The sequence below is a fragment of the Saccopteryx bilineata genome, chromosome 2 (assembly GCF_036850765.1).
Source record: "Saccopteryx bilineata isolate mSacBil1 chromosome 2, mSacBil1_pri_phased_curated, whole genome shotgun sequence".
NCBI classification, from domain to species: Eukaryota; Metazoa; Chordata; class Mammalia; order Chiroptera; family Emballonuridae; genus Saccopteryx; species Saccopteryx bilineata.
Window position 1 is genome coordinate 248353523 of NC_089491.1, and position 23738 is coordinate 248377260.

The 23738-nt window shown below is 51.7% G+C and overlaps 2 protein-coding genes and 1 pseudogene across 2 annotated transcripts in view; 1 reads left to right on the forward strand and 2 right to left on the reverse strand.

The window, feature by feature from the left end:
• Window positions 1-177: 177 nt before the first annotated feature.
• LOC136325452 (testis-specific serine/threonine-protein kinase 1-like) lies at window positions 178-4407 on the reverse strand. The gene has a single exon (XM_066259893.1). It carries the CDS (start codon window positions 1898-1900, stop codon window positions 809-811), a length of 1092 nt encoding a protein of 363 aa, XP_066115990.1. The 5' UTR covers window positions 1901-4407; the 3' UTR covers window positions 178-808.
• Window positions 4408-5225: 818 nt separating this feature from the next.
• DGCR2 (DiGeorge syndrome critical region gene 2) overlaps window positions 5226-23738 on the forward strand; it is a 130803-nt gene continuing 112290 nt past the window's right edge. The window contains exon 1 of the mRNA XM_066259887.1: window positions 5226-5519. Within this exon, the coding sequence (XP_066115984.1) occupies window positions 5441-5519 (79 nt within the window). The 5' untranslated portion in view covers window positions 5226-5440. The remainder of the gene's footprint in view (window positions 5520-23738) is intronic.
• LOC136325454 (testis-specific serine/threonine-protein kinase 1-like) lies at window positions 16132-21103 on the reverse strand (annotated as a pseudogene).

Sequence of the window (23738 nt, forward strand, 5' to 3'; positions counted from 1 at the left end):
CTTGCTCACTGGTATCAGCTTATCCACTCTGGCAGGGAGCATCACTCTTGAGGACAGACTGAGAATATAGGGAAACAAACAGGGTGTGGTCAAGGCCACATAGTTGTGGGACAAGCAGGCTGGAGTATGGCTGGGTTGTCCAGCAGCGCCCTGCTTCCCCTGGGTCAGGGGGAATGATCACAGGGTGGGATGACTCAGGGCACCATTGAGAACTGGGAGCTAGGTGAACACGAGGGAACTCCCAGTGGACAGAGTAGAAAAACTAAGTTGCCAAGAGAGTCTGAGAAGCTGGTCCACTGCCCTCTGCAGGTCTCTCCCCACCAGCAGCCTTGTGGGTTCTCCTCCCACCCTTCCTCTACTGGCAGCCACCTTGCCCTCCTTGGTCCTGTCTTCTCCATATCCCCTCCCCCCAGCACCATTCTCATGGCCTCCCTCTTGATGCAGCATCTTCCTCATTTAACACTCTGTGCTGGACCAGGGCCTGAGGTCATGGTCAGGGCTAGGCACAATGAGATATATTTTCCAAAGTTGGGGGTTGGGTGGGGTGGCATAGGATGGATACTCTTATTGGACGACCACAGTCAGCTCAGGCAAACACATTCACCTTAGAGTCTGCACTAATATAGTGATTTATTGCCCTTTACCATGTGGGTTACCACGTTCAAAGGAAGGGAAAATAAATTGATAAGAAACAGTTGCTCATCCAGGACTATCTTCCTGCACTGGCTTGTCCCTTGGCTTTTTAGAGCTCAGGCTCGAAGCTGTGAGCTCGACCTCATTCCCTACCAGCCCATGGGCCATGAGAGGCTCAATCGGTGTGTGTCTCTGGAGGCTTCAGGGAGCCCCCTGCCACTGGCTCCTTGCTTGACTGCTTATCTGTGAGCCTAAGGTTCGTGGTCTGCAACTGGTTTGACACCTGCATTTCCAGCCTATCCTTCTTGGATTTGGACTCCTGCTTCATGTTGGGCTGTGCTTCCTCCTGGGGCTCTGGCTTGGTGACAGCCTTGTTGGGGAGCTCAGCATCTTGGGGGTTCTCTTCCTCCTTGTTGATGGCTGCAGAGGACAGGCACTGGGCCTTGGGCTGCACCCAGCAGTGGTTGAGGATCTCGTCGATGTGCAGCCGCCTGCTGACATCTGGCTGTAACATGCGGTAGATGAGGTCCTTGCACTCACCCGTCAGGTTTTTGAAGCGAGGGAAGTTAATGCGGTGCTCCTTCTGGATGCGCAGCATCTTCTTCATATTGGAGTCATCGTAGGGCATGGAGCCACAGACCATGATGTAGAGGATCACGCCCAGGCTCCAGATGTCATAGACCTTGGGCTGGTAGGGGATGCCCTGCAGGACCTCGGGGGCCGCGTATGCTGCTGACCCACAGAAGGTCTTGCTCAGTGTCAGGTGGCCACCATCATCCCTCAGGCAGCGCTTGGAGAAGCCAAAGTCAGACAGCTTGATGTTGAAGTCCTTGTCGAGGAGAAGGTTCTCACACTTGAGGTCTCGGTGGACAATGTCCAGGTCATGACAGTACTTGATGGCTGAGGATAGCTGGTGGAACTTCTTGCGAGCATCATCTTCATGTAGGGCCCCCCGGGTTTTGATGAACTCGAGGAGGTCACCCTGGACTCCGAGTTCCATGACAATATAGACTTTGCCATGTGATGTCTCGAAGATCTCGTAGGTCTTGATGATGGAGCGGTGGTTTAGCATGGTCAGAATCTCAATTTCCCGGGGAAGGAATTTCTCCAGGAAGACTGTGGGGGCTTTCTTGCGGTCGATGATCTTGACTGCCACATTGAACTTGAGACGCTCAGAATAAGCAGATTTGACTTTTGCATATGAGCCCTCTCCCAAGTTTATCCCCATGATGTAGCCCCGTCGCTTGAGGATGGCAGCGTCATCCATGGTGCCAGGAGTACCCAGTGCCTCTGAGGCTGCCCTCTACATCCCTGCAAGATGTGGGCCAGCAGTGTCCTCATTTACACTGTGGACGGAGAGTCCTCTGGGCTGGCCTGGGCAGGCCTGCTGTCCGTGCCTCCTAGAGGCCCAGACTCTGGAGTGGAGCGTTCAGCATTGTTGCCCAGGTGATTCAGTGGGTGAAGTCATAAAGGAGGAGTACCCTGGGGAATGAGTCTCTCTCTGGCTTAAGCCACTTGGACTTGGAACCCTGAAAAGTCAGCCAGTGGGCTGGACCATACCAAAGGCCCACAGAGAGTGGCCCTGCACTTAGTTGGGACCCTAGATAGCAGGGGTTCGTGGGGACACATTGGTCTGCCCATGCCTCTAATCTCTGAGCCAAGACTGCTTGTTGAGTGGTGGGACTGATTAGTGCAACTTGGGAAACCTAGGACAGGTGGTTGTATCAGTCCAGGTGCCTGTAGTAAACAAGACATACTCCAGTTGGGGCAATCTGAGAGTTTAATAAGGGCATGATTTACAAAGGAGGGAGCAGAGTGTAGGAAACCCCAACAGTCACATAGTTCTGGAAGAAGGGAGGGATGATCACAGGAACCTGGAAGGAGTAGTTTAGGGAGGGTGACCTTAAGTGGAGACCACAGTGACCCCACAGACAAGGAGCCGGGGAGAAATGTCCCTGATCTTTTCCCCTTCCAGTCCTGGAAGCCCTTACTGTGTCCACACAGGTGGCCTGCCAGCCATGCAGCACGGTGAGGGTGGAGGTGGATCAAGAGGGAAAAAGACTCCAGGCTCAGGGGTTTCTGTCTTTAGGAGGCCAGGGCTCTGCCTTCTCCTGCATGGTTTGGCTGGACTCTTCACCTCCTTGTACTTCTTATTCCTCATCCAAACCTTTGCCGGACTGTTTCTATGACAGTGACTCTGTGCAGGGGACAAATGGCAGGAATTTCTGCTCTTGGCTATGTGTTCCCCCTTGGGGTTCTGTCAAGATGGTAGCCTTGGCTGGGCTCCCAGGGCAGATCTTGGGCTGGGGCAGAAGCTGGACCTGGATCTTGCTTTGTGTGCCATCAGCTGCTCCTGGAATGCTTCCTGAGGACGATGTAAGTGGAGAGATCAGCAGTGACCAGGGACTAGTTTCTGCCAGGAGTAGAGCCCCTCTGATGTGACAGCTCCTTGCACTTGCTTGGGACCATGCCCTTAGAAGCAAGAGCAGGCAGGTCTGGACTTGCTTTGGGTTTAACCTTGGCTATATCTACCCAGAGGGAGTGGGTGTGTATCTCTCAGATGACCCTGAGTGTCCCAGGATTAAGAGACATTCAGGAGAACCAAGGCTTGTGGGAGCGTTGAGAGGACTGCTCCTGGGGAGTGAGTCCGTGGTGCTAGAGGTGGGGCAGGTAGGGATGGGTCTTCACCAGCCTTGGCCTTTCTTCTTTCTCTACTCCCACCATTACCCTCTTTTCCAGCCCTGACACCCTGCACCAGCCTTATGTGCATGACTGTTGGCTCTTCCTTTGGACAGTTTGCTCCTCTCTCTCCTGCTGAGAACACCCTATGTGCTGTGTCCCCCCTCATGGTCACCTTGTTCCCAATAACAGATGCAATGTCAGTACTTAGAGCTTTGTCCCCAGTGGCTTTCCTCATCAGATGTGACCTGATGTGACAGCAGCTCTGTCCAGTGTTCCTTCCCTCCCCCATTGTGTAGGCAGGGTCCTTCCTCCAGAAGCCAGCTTTACTACAGGGTCTCTAGAATCGCGGCTTCCCTGTCACCTCTCCTTATATGACACTCCTTTAAGCTATTTCCTCATCTATCTGAAACATTTTTGGTTGTGTGTGCCGATGAAGTCACACCTACCTGTGCCTGACAGCACTGATCCTCCTCCTTCCCCACCTCCTCAAAGATAGTCTGGATCCTTAGTTTTCCTCATCCCTTTCTTGCAGCCCTCCTCTCCTGTTTTTTTTTTTTTTTTTTTTTTTTACAGCCCTTCTTAAGAAGGCCACTTTAGGCAGCACTCTTGGGCCTCTGACTGGACCTCGGCCTGCGGGTATGCAAGGTGTGAAGACCTTTTGTGTCTCTGTTCCTCTTGCTCCCTCTGCGTTCCTTCCCTCTCCTTTCACGCTCCACCCCGTGGGCCACCCACAGCCCCTCGGGTCCCCACCTCTTGGCCCATTGTGCCTCGCCCCTTTTCGTGTCGGTCATCTTGGTCCTGTTAGATTCAGGGAGTACTGATATGCTGGGGCTGCCAAGAGTGTAACTATTGAAGGAACAGGGAGTGCTGACAAGGTCCCTGTGACACCGAGAACAAAGAGTTCAGATGAGTCAGAGACCCTTATCAGAAGTTTATGTTTGAAATTCTCCACTGAGCAATACTCCCCCCCATAACTGCACACGACCTCCCTAGCCAATAGCTGACAGCCACATCAGCTTCTGTATAATGCTTGCTCAACTTAGATAGCCACCCTATAAAAAGGAGTTATTTTAGAAGCTCGGGGCTGCAGTGTTCCCCTGTGTGGGTTACGTGCAGTCTATGCACAGGTTTGGCGGGCTGCAGTGTTCCCCTGCGTGGGTTACCTGCAGTCCCTGTGCAGGTTTCCAATAAAACTTTTAAAATTCACTTTGTGGGCCCTGGCCGGTTGGCTCAGCGGTAGAGCGTCGGCCTGGCGTGCGGGGGACCCGGGTTTGATTCCCGGCCAAGGCACATAGGGGAAGCGCCCATTTGCTTCCCCACCCCCCTCCTTCGTCTCTGTCTCTCTCTTCTCCGCAGCCAAGGCTCCATTGGAGCAAAGATGGCCCGGGCGCTGGGGATGGCTCCTTGGCCTCTCCCCCAGACGCTAGAGTGGCTCTGGTCGTGGCAGAGCGAACCCCGGAGGGGCAGAGCATCGCCCCCTGGTGGGCAGAGCATCGCCCCTGGTGGGCGTGCCGGGTGGAGCCCGGTCGGGTGCATGCGGGAGTCTGTCTGACTGTCTCTCCCCGTTTCCAGCTTCAGAAAAATACAAAAAAAAAAAAAATCACTTTGTGTCTGCTGTGGTCTTTCTCGCTGGGATGTAACAGTCCCATTGCCCCTCTCCTACCGCCCCTGACCTGAGCCCTACCGCTAAGATTCCACTACCAAGCCCCACCTCCCTTTACGTTGGGCCCGCCCCTCGCTGTCCTGACCTTAGGCCTCGCCCCTTTCGGGCACTAATGCCCAGGCTCCGCCTCAGCTCGGCCAATGGTCCATACGCATTGGGATTGCGCAGACCCCGCCCCTCTCCTCGGCGCTCAATGGCCAGTGCCGGCACTAAGGGCGGGAGGCGGGGCGTCACGGAGCCGAGCAGGACGGCATTCATCTTGCGCGGTGCCGGAGCTGGAATTTCAGGTTGCGGCCGAGAGTGAGCGCGAGCGCGCGGCCCAGTGCAGCCGCGGCCCAGTTGGAGTCCTCTCCCGCCGCCTCTCTACACCCGGCTTTGGCTCTACCCCCGACCCTCAGCTAGGCCCGGTCCGGCCTCCCCGACGGGTCAAGGGCCGCCCCGGGGACGATGAACGGAGGATAAATGGTGCCCAAGGCAGACAGCGGTGCCTTTCTGCTGCTCTTCCTGCTCGTGCTCACCGTCACCGAGCCGCTGAGACTAGGTGCGCGCGCGAAATGTGCAGCCGGGCGGCCAGGGGCGGGGCGGGGCGGGCGGGGCCGGGGTCGCCCGGACCTCCCTCCACCTGGCGGGCCGCGTCCGGGCAGGACGCCGGCTGAGGCCTGCCTGCGGGCCGCCGCGTCCCCCGCCCCGGACCGTGCACCTCCGGGACCGTGCCTTGAGTTTACCTGGTTCCGAGCGCTCCCTACACTTTGGAACTTGGTTTTCGATGGATGTTGACCTTGGGTCCACGATCGTGAAGCAGTACATGCTTTGAGGTTGACGTGACGGAGATTGATGGAGTCCTCTCGCCTAGGACCTGCGCCCTGGGCGCGAGCTCTTTGCTAGTCCAGCGGCTGTGATTAGGCTGGAGTGCTGGGGGTAGAGAGCAGCTCGTGGAGGCACCTAGTTTCTCTTGCAGTGGGTTGGTGCCAAGCGTCTCAACCCTGGAAATCCGTCGGCTAGAAGGCGGTAGCCGTGTCGTTTGTTGTCACTCAGGTGTTACACTTGAGAAGTACTCAGTTCAGAGAGCGGCCCCGAGGAGGTGCTAGGAGGTCGCTCAGCATCGCGCGCGGGGGTGGGGGGTGGGGCTGAGGCAGAGACTGACGCGCTGCCCCGCAGGTGTGTTTCAGCCGTAGGAACCTGGACAGTGCCTGGTACTTAAGACTACTCTTTGTATGTGATGATTAAATGCTTTCGGAACTCCCGTTGGAACTGTGTTTCTGTAAAAAAAAAAAAATGTCTGTGTAAGGGGAAATGGATTCAGAATCAAAGCAGCTTAAGGTCCCAGACAATTTTTATTTGTTCCTGGAGGACCACTCCTCTGAACTACAGCAAAAAAATCGAATCTCCAAGTGCAGGACCTATTTATTTATGTAACAGGCACAGGAGATGCAATGCTGGGTGCTCACAGTGCCCCTAAAAGGGGACTGTGAAAATGACTTTTTTTTAAATAAGCAGGAAAATAAAAAACTTTTAGGTCAAAGAAAATGAATTGTGCACATATACACATTCATTTTATAACAGTACAGTTGAAAAGTATGGTTCTTAGTTTTGATTTTTTTTGTTTTTAGTGCAGAAAGGGGTCTATGAAGGTAGAAGTGCCTAGGGCCTCTTCTGTAAGCACTGTCAGGCCTCAGTGGGTAAAGGCAGGCTGGGGAGCAGAGCCCTGTGTGGCCCTCCACCATGCCCTAGCCTGGCTCCTTCCACCCCAGACACACTGAACCTCTGGATTCCGTAGTGCCTACCTAGTGGCCAAGGCCCTGGGCCCGCACTCAACCTGGAGTCTTTCCAGTGATACTTCTCTGGGCTCCCTGAGTAGAGCTGGTTGCTCATTGCTTTTAGATGTTCTCTTGGCAGCAGGGTGACTGGTTCTGAGATAGCCTTGGTAGGATGGAGACCAGGAAAAGGCCTACCTGTCTAGGAGGGTACTGTATAGGCTCTTGGGGACCAGAGCCAATGGACTATGGGTTGTGATTATGGTAAGTCCTTTAGAAAACATGTCTACTTCTGTAGAAAGGTGAGACATTATCCTGTTCTGGCTCCTGGGTCTCAGTTTTGCACATCAAGTGACTGGACCCTGGGGGGTGAACCCATGCATCCTGCATACCTATCTTCCTTGGGGTGCCTCTGGTTCCAGATTCAGCATCTCTTGCCTGACGATAGAGGTGACCAATGTTCCCAGCTCCTTTTCTCTCTGTCCACATATCCTGCCAGCTGGCCAGCAGCTATTCAACAAGTGTCCGAGTGCTTGATGCCTGCCCATCCCTAGGGATGCTCAAATGGAGAGAATAAACTCCTCCCTCTGGGAGTGCCCTTTAGGTGTGGAAGGACAGACAAGGTATAAATCAGTCCATTGAGTGTGGGAACCCAGGCAGGTAGCAGAGGTGGCCGACCATTTGTATCTTTGAAGCAGGGGAGGGCTTCTTCATGGAAGACATCCTGCTTAGGTCTGAGTTGGGGCACGGAAGCATCTCTGGCAGAGGAAGTAAACTTACCCTTTTCATTCCACGACTCTCCAGAACTTCACCGTGGCCCCCAGTGGTGTATTGACTTGCCCTCAAAATTGGGGAAATCCAATTGGCTCCCTGACTTTGGGCGGTGAGGGCACATCTCACTTTGGGTCGAGTGTTCTTGTGTGCCAAATGTGCTCTCTGTCCTTCCAGACAGGAGTCTGCTGGTTGGTATTTTCTGGTCTTCGCCTGCATTCTTTCTGTTGGGTTCCTGACTTAGACTTATACTTGGGGGTGTGAGGAAGGCACCAGTTAGAACGTGTTTCCTGGGAAGGAGGCAGGCTGGCAGGTGAGTGCGGAGGGTCCTCTGATTTCTGCCAGATGGAACCCTTGAGGACTGGAACCAAGCCACTTTTGGCTACTCTCTTATGCAGGCTAGGGTGTGAGGCCTTTCACAGTGTGGGATCAATGGACAGCACAAGAGTGCAGAACTTGACTTTTCACCAAAGTTTCTTCGAGCATTGTCCCTATATGCCAAGGTTGTAGGTTCAATTCTTGGTCAGGGCATATGCAAGAATCAACCGAAGAATGAATAAATAAGTGAAACATTAAGTCGATATTTCTCTCTTTTTCTCTTTCGTTTCTTCTCTCTTTAAAATCAATAAAAAAGATTAAAAAAAATAAAATGCATGTCTGATTGAGGATGTGTTACATGTCAGGTACTGTAGTACCACCACATATGTTGATTAATTTTACTCTCAGGTGGCCCTCTGAGGTATATATCGTTATTAGCTCCATTTACAGATGGGGAAGTTTGAATATGGAGATCTCATCAAGCTAAGTGACTGGAATGAGATTGAGTCCTAGAATTCTGGCCTGACTCCAACATAAACCCTTCCCAGGGTTTTGTGTATGTCCTGCCTGCTGTCTTGACCCCTTGCTGTGGAGCCCCAGTCTACTTCTCTTCTGATGGACCCAGTGGTTTACCAGGTGGGATGCTGAGGCTTACTCCATCTGAGTACCCTGATCTGAGGGTTAGAACCAACCCTCCTCCAAAATTCCTTCTGTGGTTAACCATAATGACCAACAGAGATGTGCATTATGTCTACCAGGGGTGTGGTGAGAATGAAAGGTTGGAGCTCTCTGCCAAAGGGTGACAAATGAGCATTTTAGGGGCCACTGACTAGGGAATCATCTCACTGACCCTTTATCTGTACAGGGAATGCAGCATCAATTACTGATTCTAGCCTGACCAGGCGGTGGTGCAGTGGATAGAGCATCAGCCTAGGATGCTGAGGACTCAGGTTCAAAACTGCAAGGTCATTGGTCTGACCACAGACCCACCAGCTTGAGTGTGGGGTTGCCAGCTTCCCGATGGTCAGTGGCTTGAGCAAGGGGTTACTGGCTTGGCTAGAGCCCTGCAGTCAAGGCACATATGAGAAAGCAATGAACAGCTAAGATGCTGCAACTATGAGTTGATGCTTCTTATCTCTCTCCCTCTCTTTTTCTTGCTAAAACAAACAAACAAACAAAAAAACAAACAATTGCTGATTCTAAAACTGTTTTTCTAGCATCGACAATGAAAGAAAATCATGCCATTGTTTCAGCCACAGCTTCATCCAGAGTGACCCCACCATGCATAGCTGAGAAAACATTTACCTTTACCGAGTGAACACAGTCTCAGCTGAGGTCTCCAGCCCTATAAAAGGCTTGTGCTTGCCTGACCTGTGGTGGCGCAGTGGATACAGCGTTGACCTGGAAATGCTGAGGTTTCCGGTTCAAAACCCTGGGCTTGCCTGGTCAAGGCACATATGGGAGTTGATGCTTCTAGCTCCTCCCCCCTTCTCTCTCTCTCTCTCTCTCTCTTCTCTCTCTCCCTCTCTGTCTCTCTCCCTTTCTCTCTCCTCTCTAAAATGAATAAATAAAATTTTAAAAAAAGGAAAAAAAGGTTGTGCTTGGCCAGGCCGCTTGTTGAAGTAGCAGGACTATAGAGCTGTGTTCCTTGGGAGAAGGGAAGCTGGCTGGGAGAGGCAGGTGACTTGTATAAGGTCACATAGCTGAGCTGGTAAGCAGCATAGCTGGGATTCAAACCTAGGTAAGCTGGCTCTTAGTTCAGGGTTCCTTCCCCTTGGCCATTAGGGACTATGAGAGGCCTGCTGGGTATGCTGGACTGGTAAGTCCTCAGTGAGCTGAGAGGTGGCTGTAGTACCATTCGGGTTAACAAATAGGAAGTGTGTGAATATTTTATAAGCAGAAAAGTGGCTAAGGTGCTTTCTGAGTTTGGAGCTCTTTCTTCCACAGCCTATCACACTATAGAACTTGCCCTGCTAGCAAACTGGGCTTTGGGCTTTACAATTTCATTCTTTTTTTTTTTTTCAGGGACAGAGAGAGAGTCAGAAGGACAGATAGGGACTGACAGGGTCGGAGAGAGATGAGAAGCATCAATCATTAGTTTTTCATTGCGCGTTGCAACACCTTAGTCGTTCATTGATTGTTTTCTCATATGTGCCTTGACCGCGGGCCTTCAGCAGAATGAGTAACCCCTTGCTGGAGCCAGCGACCTTGGGTTCAAGCTGGTGGGCTTTTTTGCTCAAACCAGATGAGCCCGCGCTCAAGCCAGAGACCTCGGGATCTCGAACCTGGGTCCTCTGCATCCCAGTCTGATGCTCTATCCACTGCGCCACCGCCTGATCAGGCCAGGCACTTCCCTCTTAACCTCCATTCCCAGCCTGGTTTATCCTCTTCGTTCTCAGCTGCCACATTTACATCTCCAGCTAAGGCCTTTCCTCTGAGCTATATTTTATTTATTGATTTTTTAGAGAGAGAGGAGTGAGAGAGAGAGACAGAGAGAGAGACAAGGGGGAGGAGCAGGAAGCATCAACTCCCATATGTGCCTTGATCAGGCAAGCCCAAGGTTTCGAACCGGCGACCTCAGTGTTCCAGGTCGACGCTTTATCCCACTGCGCCACCACAGGTCAGGCCTCCTCTGAGCTATATATTTATGTCCAACTGTCCCTTTGACTACTCTACCTGGAAGCTCCTCTAAGTCACTTTGTCCTGGGAAGGTGACCTCTTCTGTGCACACCAGGTGCATGAACCAGAGGGCAGACAACCACCGCACTCCCAGACCCGCCAGACACAGGCCAACAGCAAGTTGATCTCACTTCCCAAAAACAATCCCAGAATCTACCTTCTTCCTTGCTTCAAATTGCACCAACCTGGTGAAAATCTCCATCATCTCTCACCTTGATCATTGCAATCACTTCCAGTCTTGTGATCTCTGTCCACTCTGGTTCCTCTTTACTTCATTCTGCATAAAGTCTGCAAGTCTGAACCTGCCTCTCCCCTGCCCCGAGCAATCCAAGGGCTTCCATTGCCCCCACAGAAAAGAAAAAACTCACCATGACCCACAAGATCCCACCCCGTGCAGCCTGGCCTGCCGCTCTGGCACCATGTCACACCTCACTGCTCTTTGTACTCTGTATATCCAAAGGTCTTCCCCTTCTGGCTGCTAGGCCTGTGCCCATGCTTTTTCCTGTACACCTGATCAATGCCTGTTTCTCTTTTGGATCTGCAATCACATCCTGCTCAGGAAAACTTCCCCTGACTGCCCCTAGATAGCAGCCCTCAAGTACAAACTTTTCTTGCTTCTGTCAACTGGAGTTCTAAACTTGTTCATGGGATGACCTAACCAGAGTCTGTCTTCCTCACTGGACTGTCAGCTCTTTGAGAGCAGGAACCATTACCATGGATACCCTGGTGGATAAAGGAATGACTGTCTATTGTACTAAATCATTCTGGGGCAAAATTTACTTGTTTGACATAATTCACAATCTCCTTTTGGGTAGAAATGATCAGTTCTGAAAAATGCTTAGGTAGTTTCTGGTCCAATTCAATGAAAATTAACGTTCTTCTGGGAAGCCCACTCTGGCAGTTAAGGACCTAATATATATATATATTTTAATGTTTATTGATTTTAGAGAGAGTAAGGGGGAGAAGGAGAGGAATATGGATCTGTTCCCATATGTTCGACCCAGGCTTGAACCAGCAACCTCTGTGCTTTGGGAGGATGCTCTAACCAACTGAGCCATCTGGTTAGGGTGGGATCTGATCATTTTTAACCAGACATTTCTTTATTAAAGCATCGCATTTTCCTTCCTTCCTTTTCTTTCTCTTCTCTCTTTTCTTCCTAACTTCCTTTCTAAATTTATTGATTTTGGAGCAAAGGGGTAGGGGGAGAGAAAGAGAAACTCTTATCTGTTCCTATATATACCCTGACTGAGGGCCCAATCGGCAACTTTTGCATCTCTGGATGACTCTGACCAACCAAGCTATCTTGCCTGGGCGTATTTTTTTTTTTTTTTTCAAAAACTTGTCTCACCTGACCAGGTGGTGGCGCAGTGGATAGAGTGTCGGACTGGGATGCGGAAAGACTCAGGTTCGAGACCCCGAGGTCACCAGCTTGAGTGAAGGCTCATCTGGCTTGAGCAAAAAGCTCACCAGGTTGATTGGACCCAAGGTCGCTGGATCGGGCAAGGGGTTACTCAGTCTGCTGAATGCCCGCTGTCAAGGCACATATGAGAAAGCAATCAATGAACAACTAAGATGTCGCAATGAAAAACTGATGATTGATGCTTCTCTCTCTCTTCGTTCCTGTCTGTGTATAACTCTCTCTGACTCTCTCTGTCCCTGTAAAAAAAAAAAAAAAAAACAAAAACCAAAAAACAAACAAAAAAAAACTTGTCTTAGCCCTGGCGGGTTGGCTCACCAGTAGAGCGTTGGCCCAGCCTGTAGAAGTCCCAGGTTTGATTCACAGCCAAGGCACACAGGAGAAGCGCCTATCTGCTTCTCCACCCTTCCCCCTCTCCTTCCCCTCTGTCTCTCTCTTCCCTTCTGTAGCCAAGGATACATAGGAGCAAAGTTGGCCCCAGCACTGACCACTGCTCCATGGCCTCCACCTTAGGGCTAGAATGGCTGCGATTGCAGTGGAGCAACGCCCCATGGGGGCTGAACACCGCCCCCTTGTGGGCATGCTGGGTGGATCCCTGTCGGGCGCTTGTGGGAGTCTGTCTGCGCGTCCCACTTTTCATTTCGGAAAAATACAAAAAAAACCCTCCAAAACAAACTTGTCTTAGGGCGTAACCAGGCAATGGCGCAGTGGATATAGCGTCGGACTCGGACACAGAAGACGCAGGTTTGAAACCCCGAGGTCACCAACTTGAGCACGGGCTCATCTGGTTTGAGCAAGGCTCAACAGCTTGAGTCTAAGGTTGCTAGCTTGAGTAAGGGGTCAGGTCACTCGGTCTGCTGGAGCTCCCGGTCAAGGCACATACGAGAAAGCAATCAATGAACAGCTAAGGTGCCACAACGAAGAACTGATGCTTCTCATCTCTCTCCCGTCCTGTCTGTTCCTGTGTCTCTCTCTGTCTCTCTCTGTCTCTGTGAAAAAAAGAAAACCCAAAAAAAACTTGTTTTAGGATTCTTTGCGTGCATAAAGTTCAAATAAAGGCTTTGAAACGCGTGTATAATCAAGTTTTTTGAAGAGTGTGTTTTTGTTAATAATATAGAAGCAGTGATTATTTGTGGGAAATTGGAATTCCAAGGCCATACTTAGCGCAGGAACTTTTCTAGATTAGTGTGAAGGACACGCCCGTTATCCCTACTATCACAGCAGCGCCTAGTGCCCACAGTCTAATTATACTTAAACAGCGCGAGGTGGGAAGAAAACTACAGTTCCCATAAGAGCGAGGCCCTGCAGTTGGGAGCGCGTATTGGCCTTTGAAACTTGCAGCTTCCCCATTGGCCAACTATTGAAAGCGCCCTGTACATCTAGCATAGTCCCGCCCCTTTGACGTTGTGACGCATCTTTTCAGCAATCCTGGGACAGCGATGGAAACCCCCAGTGCGTCTTCCAGGGCCCGGTTGCTCCCTACCGGGTCTGGGCCCGGGAGAAAGTGGGCAGCTGTGGAGGCCCGGGCTGCGACAAGGAAGCAATGGGTCTTAGACGAGGAAGAGTATATCGAGGTAAGACCTCGGTGCGGGCGCTAGCGATTTCTGGATTCTCCGATCCCCTCCCCTCCTCGCTGCGCTCCTAGGGTATCTCTTCTCAGGTCATGGCACTCTCGGAGATGGATCAGCCCGAGTCCCTGCCCTTGGGGTATGGAGAGTAAGACAGCCAAATAAGCACAATGCAGATTAAGAGGGGCAGGCTGTGTTGTCCGGAGAGAGAAGAGGCAGTTCTGCTTGTGTGTGGTAGGGAGCTAGGGAAACAAGGTTTCTATGAAAGCGTGAGGAAGGAAAGAAAAAGCGTAAGCGTGAGGAAGGCTGGCGGCAAAGAGGACTTTCTTGAGAGCAGTCAATAGCAAGTGCAAAGGCTGTGGCAGCACCTTGAAATAATAGATCTTAGTGTTACCGCAGATAGGCTCGAAGGAGGAGCTGTCACGCGATTGATGGAGGAAGTCCACCAGTTTGGTTTGGGACTGGTTAAGTTTGCCAGGCCTCTAAGCTGTACAAGCAGGTGACATTAGTGGACAGCTGGCTGCACAGATGTGTATCTGAGGAGCAAGGCCTGGTTGGAGGTGCAGATTGGGGATCTGAACTGGTGCTGGTGGTGACTGGCTAACATCTTCCAGGTAAAGGGTTTATATTGGAAACAAAAAGTTACTGTTGGAATGAAGTTACTGTTGGTCCAGCTGCTGTAGGGCTAGCAAATGAGAATGAGAATGACCAGTTACTGAGGGGAGAGAGAAGGGCTGCATGAAAATCAGTGGAGCGTTTAGTAACATTAGATGTTATAGCAAGGCCGCCTGTTATATTAGCCTCAGACCAGGTGGTGGCGCAGTGGATAAAACCTCAGCCTGGGACACTGAGGAACCAGGTAGGTTCGAAACCTGTATTTGCTGGCTTGTTTGCAGGCTCATCTGGCTTCAGCGTGGGATCAGAGACATAGAGACATGACCGTGTGGTTGCTGGCTTGAAGCCCAAGGTTGCTGGCTTGAGTAGGGGGTCACTGGCCCAGCTCCAGCCCCTCCCCCCCAGGCAGGTATGAGAAAGCAATCAATGAACAACTAAAGTGATAACAACTACAAGTTGATGCTTCTCATCTCTCTCCCTTCCTGTCTGTCTCTCTCTCTCTCTAAAAAAGAAAGAGAAATGCCCTAAGCTCTGGGGATCATTGGGCAGAGATTCGGGGCTGGGGGGGGTGGTGATCAGCTACCTTAGCATTGTTCACTGAGAAGTGGGGGATCCAAGGTGGCAGCTCTGACTTTGATTTTATTTTTTTATTTTTTTTATGAATGCTCTTTTATTATTTTATTTTATTCATTTATTTTAGAGAGGAGAGAGAGAGAGAAGGAGGGGAGGAGCAGGAAGCATCAACTCCCATATGTGCCTTGACCAGGTGAGCCGGGGGTATCGAACCAGCGACCTCAGTGTTTCCAGGTCGACGCTTTATTCACTGTGCCACCACAGTTCAGGCCTGACTTTGATTTTGATCCCCCCTGATAGGGCCTCCAGACAGTCATCCAGAGGGACTTCTTTCCTCACGTGGAAAAGCTGCAGGCACAGAATGAATACCCGGAGGCTGAGGAGAATGGAGACCGGGAACGGATGTGTCAAATTGCCATCAAATTTGGCTCTTCTCTGGGCAAGATGTCCCGAGAGCCCCTACCACCCTGTAAGAGGACTCCTGTGATGGGAATACCTTCTGAACTGTTGCCTCTGGCTTGCTTTAATCTCCATTCCCTCACTTCCCAAGATGTGACTCCAGCCACATTTGAAACCCCTGAGGTGCACACAGGCACTGGAGTGGTGGGCCAGAAGCCCCATGGCAGGGGCCGGGGCCTGGAGGATGGCGATGGTGAGTGAGCGGCCTCTCTGTCACCTGTTTTGGATTGCCAGGGAATCATTGGTCCAGAGAAAGATCACATCTTGTACCTGAGGTGTCTCCTTGCTGAAATGGCAACCCAGTGGGTCAAAGAGCACTGGTCTATGAGGCAGAAGATCTAGGTCCAGCTCCCAAATGTGGGACAGTCCTCTGAGCCTCTGGTCCTTTTCCATGCTCTGGGAATCTTGCTTCCTATCTGTGTGCTGGCCTCTGCCTGGTGGGTTTCATAGGCCTCAGAGGGTACCTTTTCTTGTTGGGTCAGGGGGAATGATCACAGGGTGGGATGACTCAGGGCACCATTGAGAACTGGGAGCCAGGTGAACACAAGGGAACTCCCAGTGGACAGAGTAGAAGAACTAAGTTGCCAAGAGAGTCTGAGAAGCTGGTCTACTGCCCTCTGCAGGTCTCTCCCCACCAACAGTCTTGTGGGTTCTCCTCCCACCCTTCCTCTATTGGCAGCCACCTTGCCCTCCTTGGTCCTGTCTTCTCCATGTCCCCTCCCCCCAGCACCATACTCATGGCCTCCCTCTTGATGCAGCATCTTCCTCATTTAACACTCTGTGCTATTTCTGTGTGTCCGCGTCCACCCCCCACCCCCACCCACCCGCCTTGTCGCTCGAGGCCGACGGCTCTGTCCTCTCCATCTTTTTCTCCTCTAGTTTGGCTTTCTTTGCTAAATATAAAAGGTCCCCACCCACCCCCCACCCACCCCAAAAAAAGAACGCGTGCTGGACACACAGATAAAAAAAAAAAAAAAAAAAAAAAAAAAAAGAAACACTCTGTGCTAGTCCAGGGCCTGAGGTCATGGTCAGGGCTGGACACAATGAGATATATTTTCCAAAGTTGGGGGTTGGGTGGGGTGGCATAGGATGGATACTCTTATTGGACGACCACAGTCAGCTCAGGCAAACACATTCACCTTAGAGTCTGCACTAATATAGTGATTTATTGCCCTTTACCATGTGGGTTACCACGTTCAAAGGAAGGGAAAATAAATTGATAAGAAACAGTTGCTCATCCAGGACTATCTTCCTTCACTGGCCTGTCCCTTGGATTTTTAGAGCTCAGGCTCGAAGCTGTGAGCTCGACCTCATTCCCTACCAGCCCATGGGCCATGAGAGGCTCAATCGGTGTGTGTCTCTGGAGGCTTCAGGGAGCCCCCTGCCACTGGCTCCTTGCTTGGCTGCTTATCTGTGAGCCTAAGGTTCATGGTCTGCAACTGGTTTGACACCTGCATTTTCAGCTTTTCCTCCTTGTGTTTGGACTCCTGCTTCACGCTGCGCTGTGCCTTCTCCTGGGGCTCCGGCTTGGTGACAGCCTTCTTGTTGGGGAGCTCAGCATCTTGGGGGCTCTCTTCCTCCTTGTTGATGGTTGCAGAGGACAGGCACTGGGCCTTGGGATGCACCCAGCAGTGGTTGAGGATCTCATCGATGTGCAACCGCCTGCTGACATCTGGCTGTAACATGCGGTAGATGAGGTCCTTGCACTCACCCGTCAGGTTCTTGAAGTGAGGGAAGTTAATGCGGTGCTCCTTCTGGATGCGCAGCATCTTTTTTTTTTTTTTTTTTTTGTATTTTTCTGAAGCTGGAAACGGAAAGAGACAGTCAGACAGACTCCCGCATGCACCCGACCGGGATCCACCCAGCACGCCCACCAGGGGCAACGCTCTGCCCACCAGGGGGCGATGCTCTGCCCATCCAGGGCGTCTCCATGTTGCAACCAGAGCCACTCTAGCACCTGAGGCAGAGGCCACAGAGCCATGCCCAGCGCCCCGGCCATCTTTGCTCCAGTGGAGCCTTGGCTGCAGGAGGGGAAGAGAGAGACAGAGAAGAAAGCGCGGCGGAGGGGTGGAGAAGCAAATGGGCTCTTCTCCTGTGTGCCCTGGCCAGGAATCAAACCCAGGTCCTCCGCACGCTAGGCCGACGCGCTACCGCTGAGCCAACCGGCCAGGCCTGCAGCATCTTTTTGATGTCGGAGTCATCGTAGGGCATGGAGCCACAGACCATGATGTAGAGGATTACGCCCAGGCTCCAGATGTCATAGACCTTGGGCTGGTAGGGGATGCCCTGCAGAACCTCAGGGGCCTCGTATGCTGCTGACCCACAGAAGGTCTTGCTGAGAATGATGCGCCCGCTGTCATCGCACAGGCAGCGCTTGGAGAAGCCAAAGTCAGACAGCTTGATGTTGAAGTCCTTGTCGAGGAGAAGGTTCTCGCACTTGAGGTCTCGGTGAACATGACAGGTCATGACAGTACTTGATGGCTGAGGAGAGCTGGTGGAACTTCTTGCGAGCATCATCTTCATGTAGGGCCCCCCGGGTTTTGATGAACTCGAGGAGGTCACCCTGGACTCCGAGTTCCATGACAATATAGAACTTGCCATGTGATGTCTTAAAGATCTCGTAGGTCTCGCCTGACCAGGCGGTGGCGCAGTGGATAGAGTGTTGGACTGGGATGCGGAAGGACCCAGGTTCGAGACCCCGAGGTCACCAGCTTGAGTGCAGGCTCCTCTGGCTTGAGCAAAGCTCACCAGCTTGGACCCAAGGTCGCTGGCTCCAGCAAGGGGTTACTCGGTCTGCTGAAGGCCCACGGTCAAGGCACATTTGAGAAAGCAACCAATGAACAACTAAGGTGTCGCAACGAAAAACTGATGATTGATGTTTCTCATCTCTCTCCATTCCTGTCTGTCTGTCCCTATCTGTCCCTCTCTCTGACTCTGTCCCTGTAAATAAATAAATTAAAAAAAAAAAAAAAAAAAAAAAGATCTCGTAGGTCTTGATGATGGAGCGGTGGTTTAGCATGGTCAGAATCTCAATTTCCCAAGGTAGGAATTTCTCCAAGAAGTCTGTGGGGGCTTTCTTGCAGTCGATGATCTTGACTACCACATTGAACTTTAGACGCACAGAATAAGCAAATTTGACTTTTGCATATGAGCCCTCTCCCAAGTTTATCCCCATGATGTAGCCCCGTCGCTTGAGGATGGCAGCGTCATCCATGGTGCCAGGAGTACCCAGTGCCTCTGAGGCTGCCCTCTACATCCCTGCAAGACGTGGGCCAGCAGTGTCCTCATTTACACTGTGGACGGAGAGTCCTCTGGGCTGGCCTGGGCAGGCCTGCTGTCCGTGCCTCCTAGAGGCCCAGACTCTGGAGTGGAGCGTTCAGCATTGTTGCCCAGGTGATTCAGTGGGTGAAGTCATAAAGGAGGAGTACCCTGGGGAATGAGTCTCTCTCTGGCTTAAGCCACTTGGACTTGGAACCCTGGAAGGTCAGCCAGTGGGCTGGACCATACCAAAGGCCCACAGAGAGTGGCCCTGCACTTAGTTGGGACCCTAGATAGCAGGGGTTCGTGGGGACACATTGGTCTGCCCATGCCTCCAATCTCAGAGCCAAGACTGCTTGTTGAGTGGTGGGACTGATTTGTGCAACTTGGGAAATCCAGGGCAAGTGGTTGTATCAGTCCAGGTGCCTGTAGTAAACAAGACATACTCCAGTTGGGGCAATCTGAGAGTTTAATAAGGGCATGATTTACAAAGGAGGGAGCAGAGTGTAGGAATCCCCAATAGTCACATAGTTCTGGAAGAAGGGAGGGATGATCACAGGAACCTGGAAGGGGTAGTTTAGGGAGGGTGACTTTGAGATAGGCAGTTACCTTAAGTGGAGACCACAGTGACCCCACAGACAAGGAGCCGGGGAGAAATGTCCCTGATCTTTTCTCCTTCCAGTCCTGGAAGCCCTTACCTGTGTCCACACAGGTGGCCTGCCAGCCATGCAGCAGGGTGAGGGTGGAGGTGGATCAAGAGGGAAAAAGACTCCAGGCCCAGGGGTTTCTGTCTTTAGGAGGCCAGGGTTCTGCCTTCTCCTGCATGGTTTGGCTGGACTCTTCACCTCCTTGTACTTCTTATTCCTCATCCAAACCTCTGCCGGACTGTTTCTATGACAGTGACTCTGTGCAGGGGACAAATGGCAGGAATTTCTGCTCTTGGCTATGTGTTCCCCCTTGGGGTTCTGTCAAGATGGTAGCCTTGGCTGGGCTCCCAGGGCAGATCTTGGGCTGGGGCAGAAGCTGGACCTGGATCTTGCTTTGAGTGCCATCAGCTGCTCCTGGAATGCTCCCTGAGGACGCTGTAAGTGGAGAGATCAGCAGTGACCAGGGACTAGTTTCTGCCAGGGGTAGAGCCCCTCTGCTGTGACAGCTCCTTGCACTTGCTTGGACCATGCCCTTAGAAGCAAGAGCAGGCAGGTCTGGACTTGCTTTGGGTTTAACCTTGGCTATATCTACCCAGAGGGAGTGGGTGTGTATCTCTCAGATGACCCTGAGTGTCCCAGGATTAAGAGACATTCAGGAGAACCAAGGCTTGTGGGAGCGTTGAGAGGACTGCTCCTGGGGAGTGAGTCCATGGTGCTAGAGGTGGGGCAGGTAGGGATGGGTCTTCACCAGCCTTGGCCTTTCTTCTTTCTCTACTCCCACCATTACCCTCTTTTCCAGCCCTGACACCCTGCACCAGCCTTATGTGCATGACTGTTGGCTCTTCCTTTGGACAGTTTGCTCCTCTCTCTCCTGCTGAGAACACCCTATGTGCTGTGTCCCCCCTCATGGTCACCTTGTTCCCAATAACAGGTGCAATGTCAGTACTTAGAGCTTTGTCCCCAGTGGCTTTCCTCATCAGATGTGACCTGATGTGGCAGCAGCTCTGTCCAGTGTTCCTTCCCTCCCCCATTGTGTAGGCAGGGTCCTTCCTCCAGAAGCCAGCTTTACTACAGGGTCTCTAGAATCGCGGCTTCCCTGTCACCTCTCCTTATATGACACTCCTTTAAGCTATTTCCTCATCTATCTGAAACATTTTTGGTTGTGTGTGCCGATGAAGTCACACCTACCTGTGCCTGACAGCACTGATCCTCCTCCTTCCCCACCTCCTCAAATATAGTCTGGATCCTTAGTTTTCCTCATCCCTTTCTTGCAGCCCTTCTCTCCTGTTTTTTTTTTTTTTTTACAGCCCTTCTTAAGAAGGCCACTTTAGGCAGCACTCTTGGGTCTCTGACTGGACCTCGGCCTGCGGGTATGCAAGGTGTGAAGACCTTTTGTGTCTCTGTTCCTCTTGCTCCCTCTGAGTTCCTTCCCTCTCCTTTCACGCTCCACCCCGTGGGCCACCCACAGCCCCTCGGGTCCCCACCTCTTGGCCCATTGTGCCTCGCCCCTTTTCGTGTCGGTCATCTTGGTCCTGTTAGATTCAGGGAGTACTGATATGCTGGGGCTGCCAAGAGTGTAACTATTGAAGGAACAGGGAGTGCTGACAAGGTCCCTGTGACGCCGAGAACAAAGAGTTCAGATGAGTGAGAGACCCTTATCAGAAATTTATGTTTGAAATTCTCCACTGAGCAATACACCCCCCCCATAACTGCGCACGACCTCCCTAGCCAATAGCTGACAGCCACATCAGCTTCTGTATAATGCTTGCTCAACTTAGATAGCCACCCTATAAAAAGGAGTTATTTTAGAAGCTCGGGGCTGCAGTGTTCCCCTGTGTGGGTTACCTGCAGTCCCTGCGCAGGTTTGGGGGGCTGCAGTGTTCCCCTGTGTGAGTTACCTGCAGTCCCTGTGCAGGTTTGCGGGGCTGCAGTGTTCCCCTGTGTGGGTTACCTGCAGTTCCTGTGCAGGTTTGCAATAAAACTTATAAAATTCACTTTGTGTCCACTGTGGTCTATCTCGCTGGGATGTAACACATGGAGGCCCCAGCGAGGCGACCGTGTAAGACCTCTCCCGGAGTGGGCTGCAGCAGACGTTGGCAGCTGGCCAGCCTCCGGCAGTTGCCATTTGGAAACTGAATTTTGCTGATTCGAAACATTTGGAGTCTCGAGACTGTTTGGTAAGGAAGCTTCCTCTTTGAATATTTGGAAACAGAGCTCTCGTTAGAAAAGGGTGTAGTGGAGCAGGCGGGACACCACCTGATTTCTCCCCACCCGGTCATTCGGGGAACGCAGGACACTGCCTTCTCCCTTTGGTTTTGATTTAGAAGTTTTGTTTTGTGTGCATATTTGGTTTGTTTGTCTGCTTTGTCCATTGCTTCCTCACAGGATTCCTTCGAGAGTCAAGGGCCATGGGTCAGGGGCAATCTGCTGCTCTAATGCCTCTTCAGTGCTTGCTTGATAACTTTTCTGATTTCTCTCGCAGGGCACGAGACTATAGGACTCCTGTTGATTCTGCCACATTGCAGACTCTTTATTAACTAGAATGGCCAATTTAAGAGCAGACTGGCCAAACCAAAGATTGCTAGACCCATGGAAAACATAGAGAGTTTAGCGTACTATCACCAGCACCCACCCGCAGGCAGGTGGCACGGTCAGTGTGCAGCCCAGTACAGCAGCAGAGGTAGAAAAAGAAAAGGCAGCCAGGCTGCAGCTGGCTGCAGGAGAAGCGGCACGCTCCTCTCACAGTTTCAGGCACTTGCCTCTCCTCCTTGGGCACCGGCTCAAGGGCTGAGCCACTGCTTAGTGAGGCAAAAGATAACAGCGCTGTAAGTTAGAGGTTATCATCACTTTGCTACAGCCCCTGCCCTCCTCTGCTTTGGCTCCGGGGAATCCCCACCTCCTATCTGGAGCCAGACCCGAGGAGAAGATTTAGGGAATACGGCCCCTTCTAAACCCACTGCCTTAGGGTTCTTTAAATACAGGATTCCCAATTTTGCTCTTCTAGTCAAGCCCCTCAGTGAGATCTTCTGAGCATGGCTTTTAAGGTCTATAATGACCAAGGAAGTAACAGAAAAGGCAAATAAGGACCAAAAGAAGTCCGGAAATACCAACTTTTGGCTCCAGCGCCCTAAGGCGCTTCATAGCATGTCATCAAGGCCCTGCTCCAGAGTGGAAAGGTCATTGAACTGAAGCCTACCAGGCTTCCCGGCCCCACCAGTTGACACACCTGTGCTGTGGAAAGAGGGACATGAGAAGGTAAGCTGCCCCCTTGCTCCATGGAGGGAGGGTTCAGTCTCTTCTAGCCCTGCTCCAGCTACCTGTGACCTAACCTTGCCCAGAGTGCTGGGATTTGCCACTGAAGGCCCAAGGACATCGTTCACGAGCCTAAGATATTTCTTCCAAGTAGCAGATAAGCTAATCGCATTTCTTTTTTTTTTTTTTTTTAATTTTTCTGAAGCTGGAAACGGGGAGAGACAGTCAGACAGACTCCCGCATGCACCCGACCGGGATCCACCCGGCACGCCCACCAGGGGGCGACGCTCTGCCCATCAGGGGGCGATGCTCTGCCCCTCCGGGGCGTCGCTCTGCTGCGACCAGAGCCACTCTAGCGCCTGGGGCAGAGGCCAAGGAGCCATCCCCAGCGCCCGGGCCATCTTTGCTCCAATGGAGCCTTGGCTGCGGGAGGGGAAGAGAGAGACAGAGAGGAAGGAGGGGGTGGGGGAGGGAGAAGCAAATGGGCGCTTCTCCTATGTGCCCTGGCCGGGAATCGAACCCGGGTCCCCCGCATGCCAGGCCGACGCTCTACCACTGAGCCAACCGGCCAGGGCCTAATCTCATTTCTTGTAAACACAAGGGCCATCTACTATGCCTTGCTTGAATATTTAAGTTTTATTTATCCCTCAAAGATCTCTACTGTGGGTATTGACAGTCTGATTTTATTATTTCATTTAATGTTTAGTATCTCCTTTATTTCTCTTATCTCAATGCCCCATGCCTATTATGGGCTGGGACCTGCTGCTAATTCCAGCTAGAATCAGTGGTCACTAGGACTTAAACTCTAACTGCAAGGTGTAGAAATGTAACACCCTTTCCCTAAGTACTTGCAGGTTTTATAGGTTACTCAGCAAACTGTTCAAAGACTGTCCAAGAGGCACTTCTAGCAGTACACCACCCAAGGACTGACTCCCATGTAGATGGTTCCAGACACCATAATCCTGACCACTCCCACTGCTGCCAAGGTAGAAGGCATACCCGCTTGGGTCCACCACAGCTGGCTGAAGCTTGCAGTCCCAGCAGAGACACCTTTGTGAACAGCGAAAACTGACCCCACCAACCCTTGTAAGCTGACCCTGAGAAGGACAGCATGCCCTGCTTCAGCCACAAACCAGAAGTTAACTGGTCCACACATGGCTAATGCCTAGAGAAACTCATTAAGGACCTCCTTTTAATTAGACTTTGGGGAGGGAGGGAAACTAAGGTAAAGGAAACCCAAGTAAGTCATCTTAAGGTTTGATGCATGTACTGCTATGAGTCATACAGAAAGGGGGTGTAGGTCCTTTGGCTGAGAGAGAAGCTACAAGGTAAATGAAAATGTTATATGTGCTCATAGCTACCACTATAAAATAACCTATGAATATTGGTCATGTGTCCAATAGACTACTTAGGAAAAGGACACCTCCAAAAAGCAATCTTTAAAAGAGG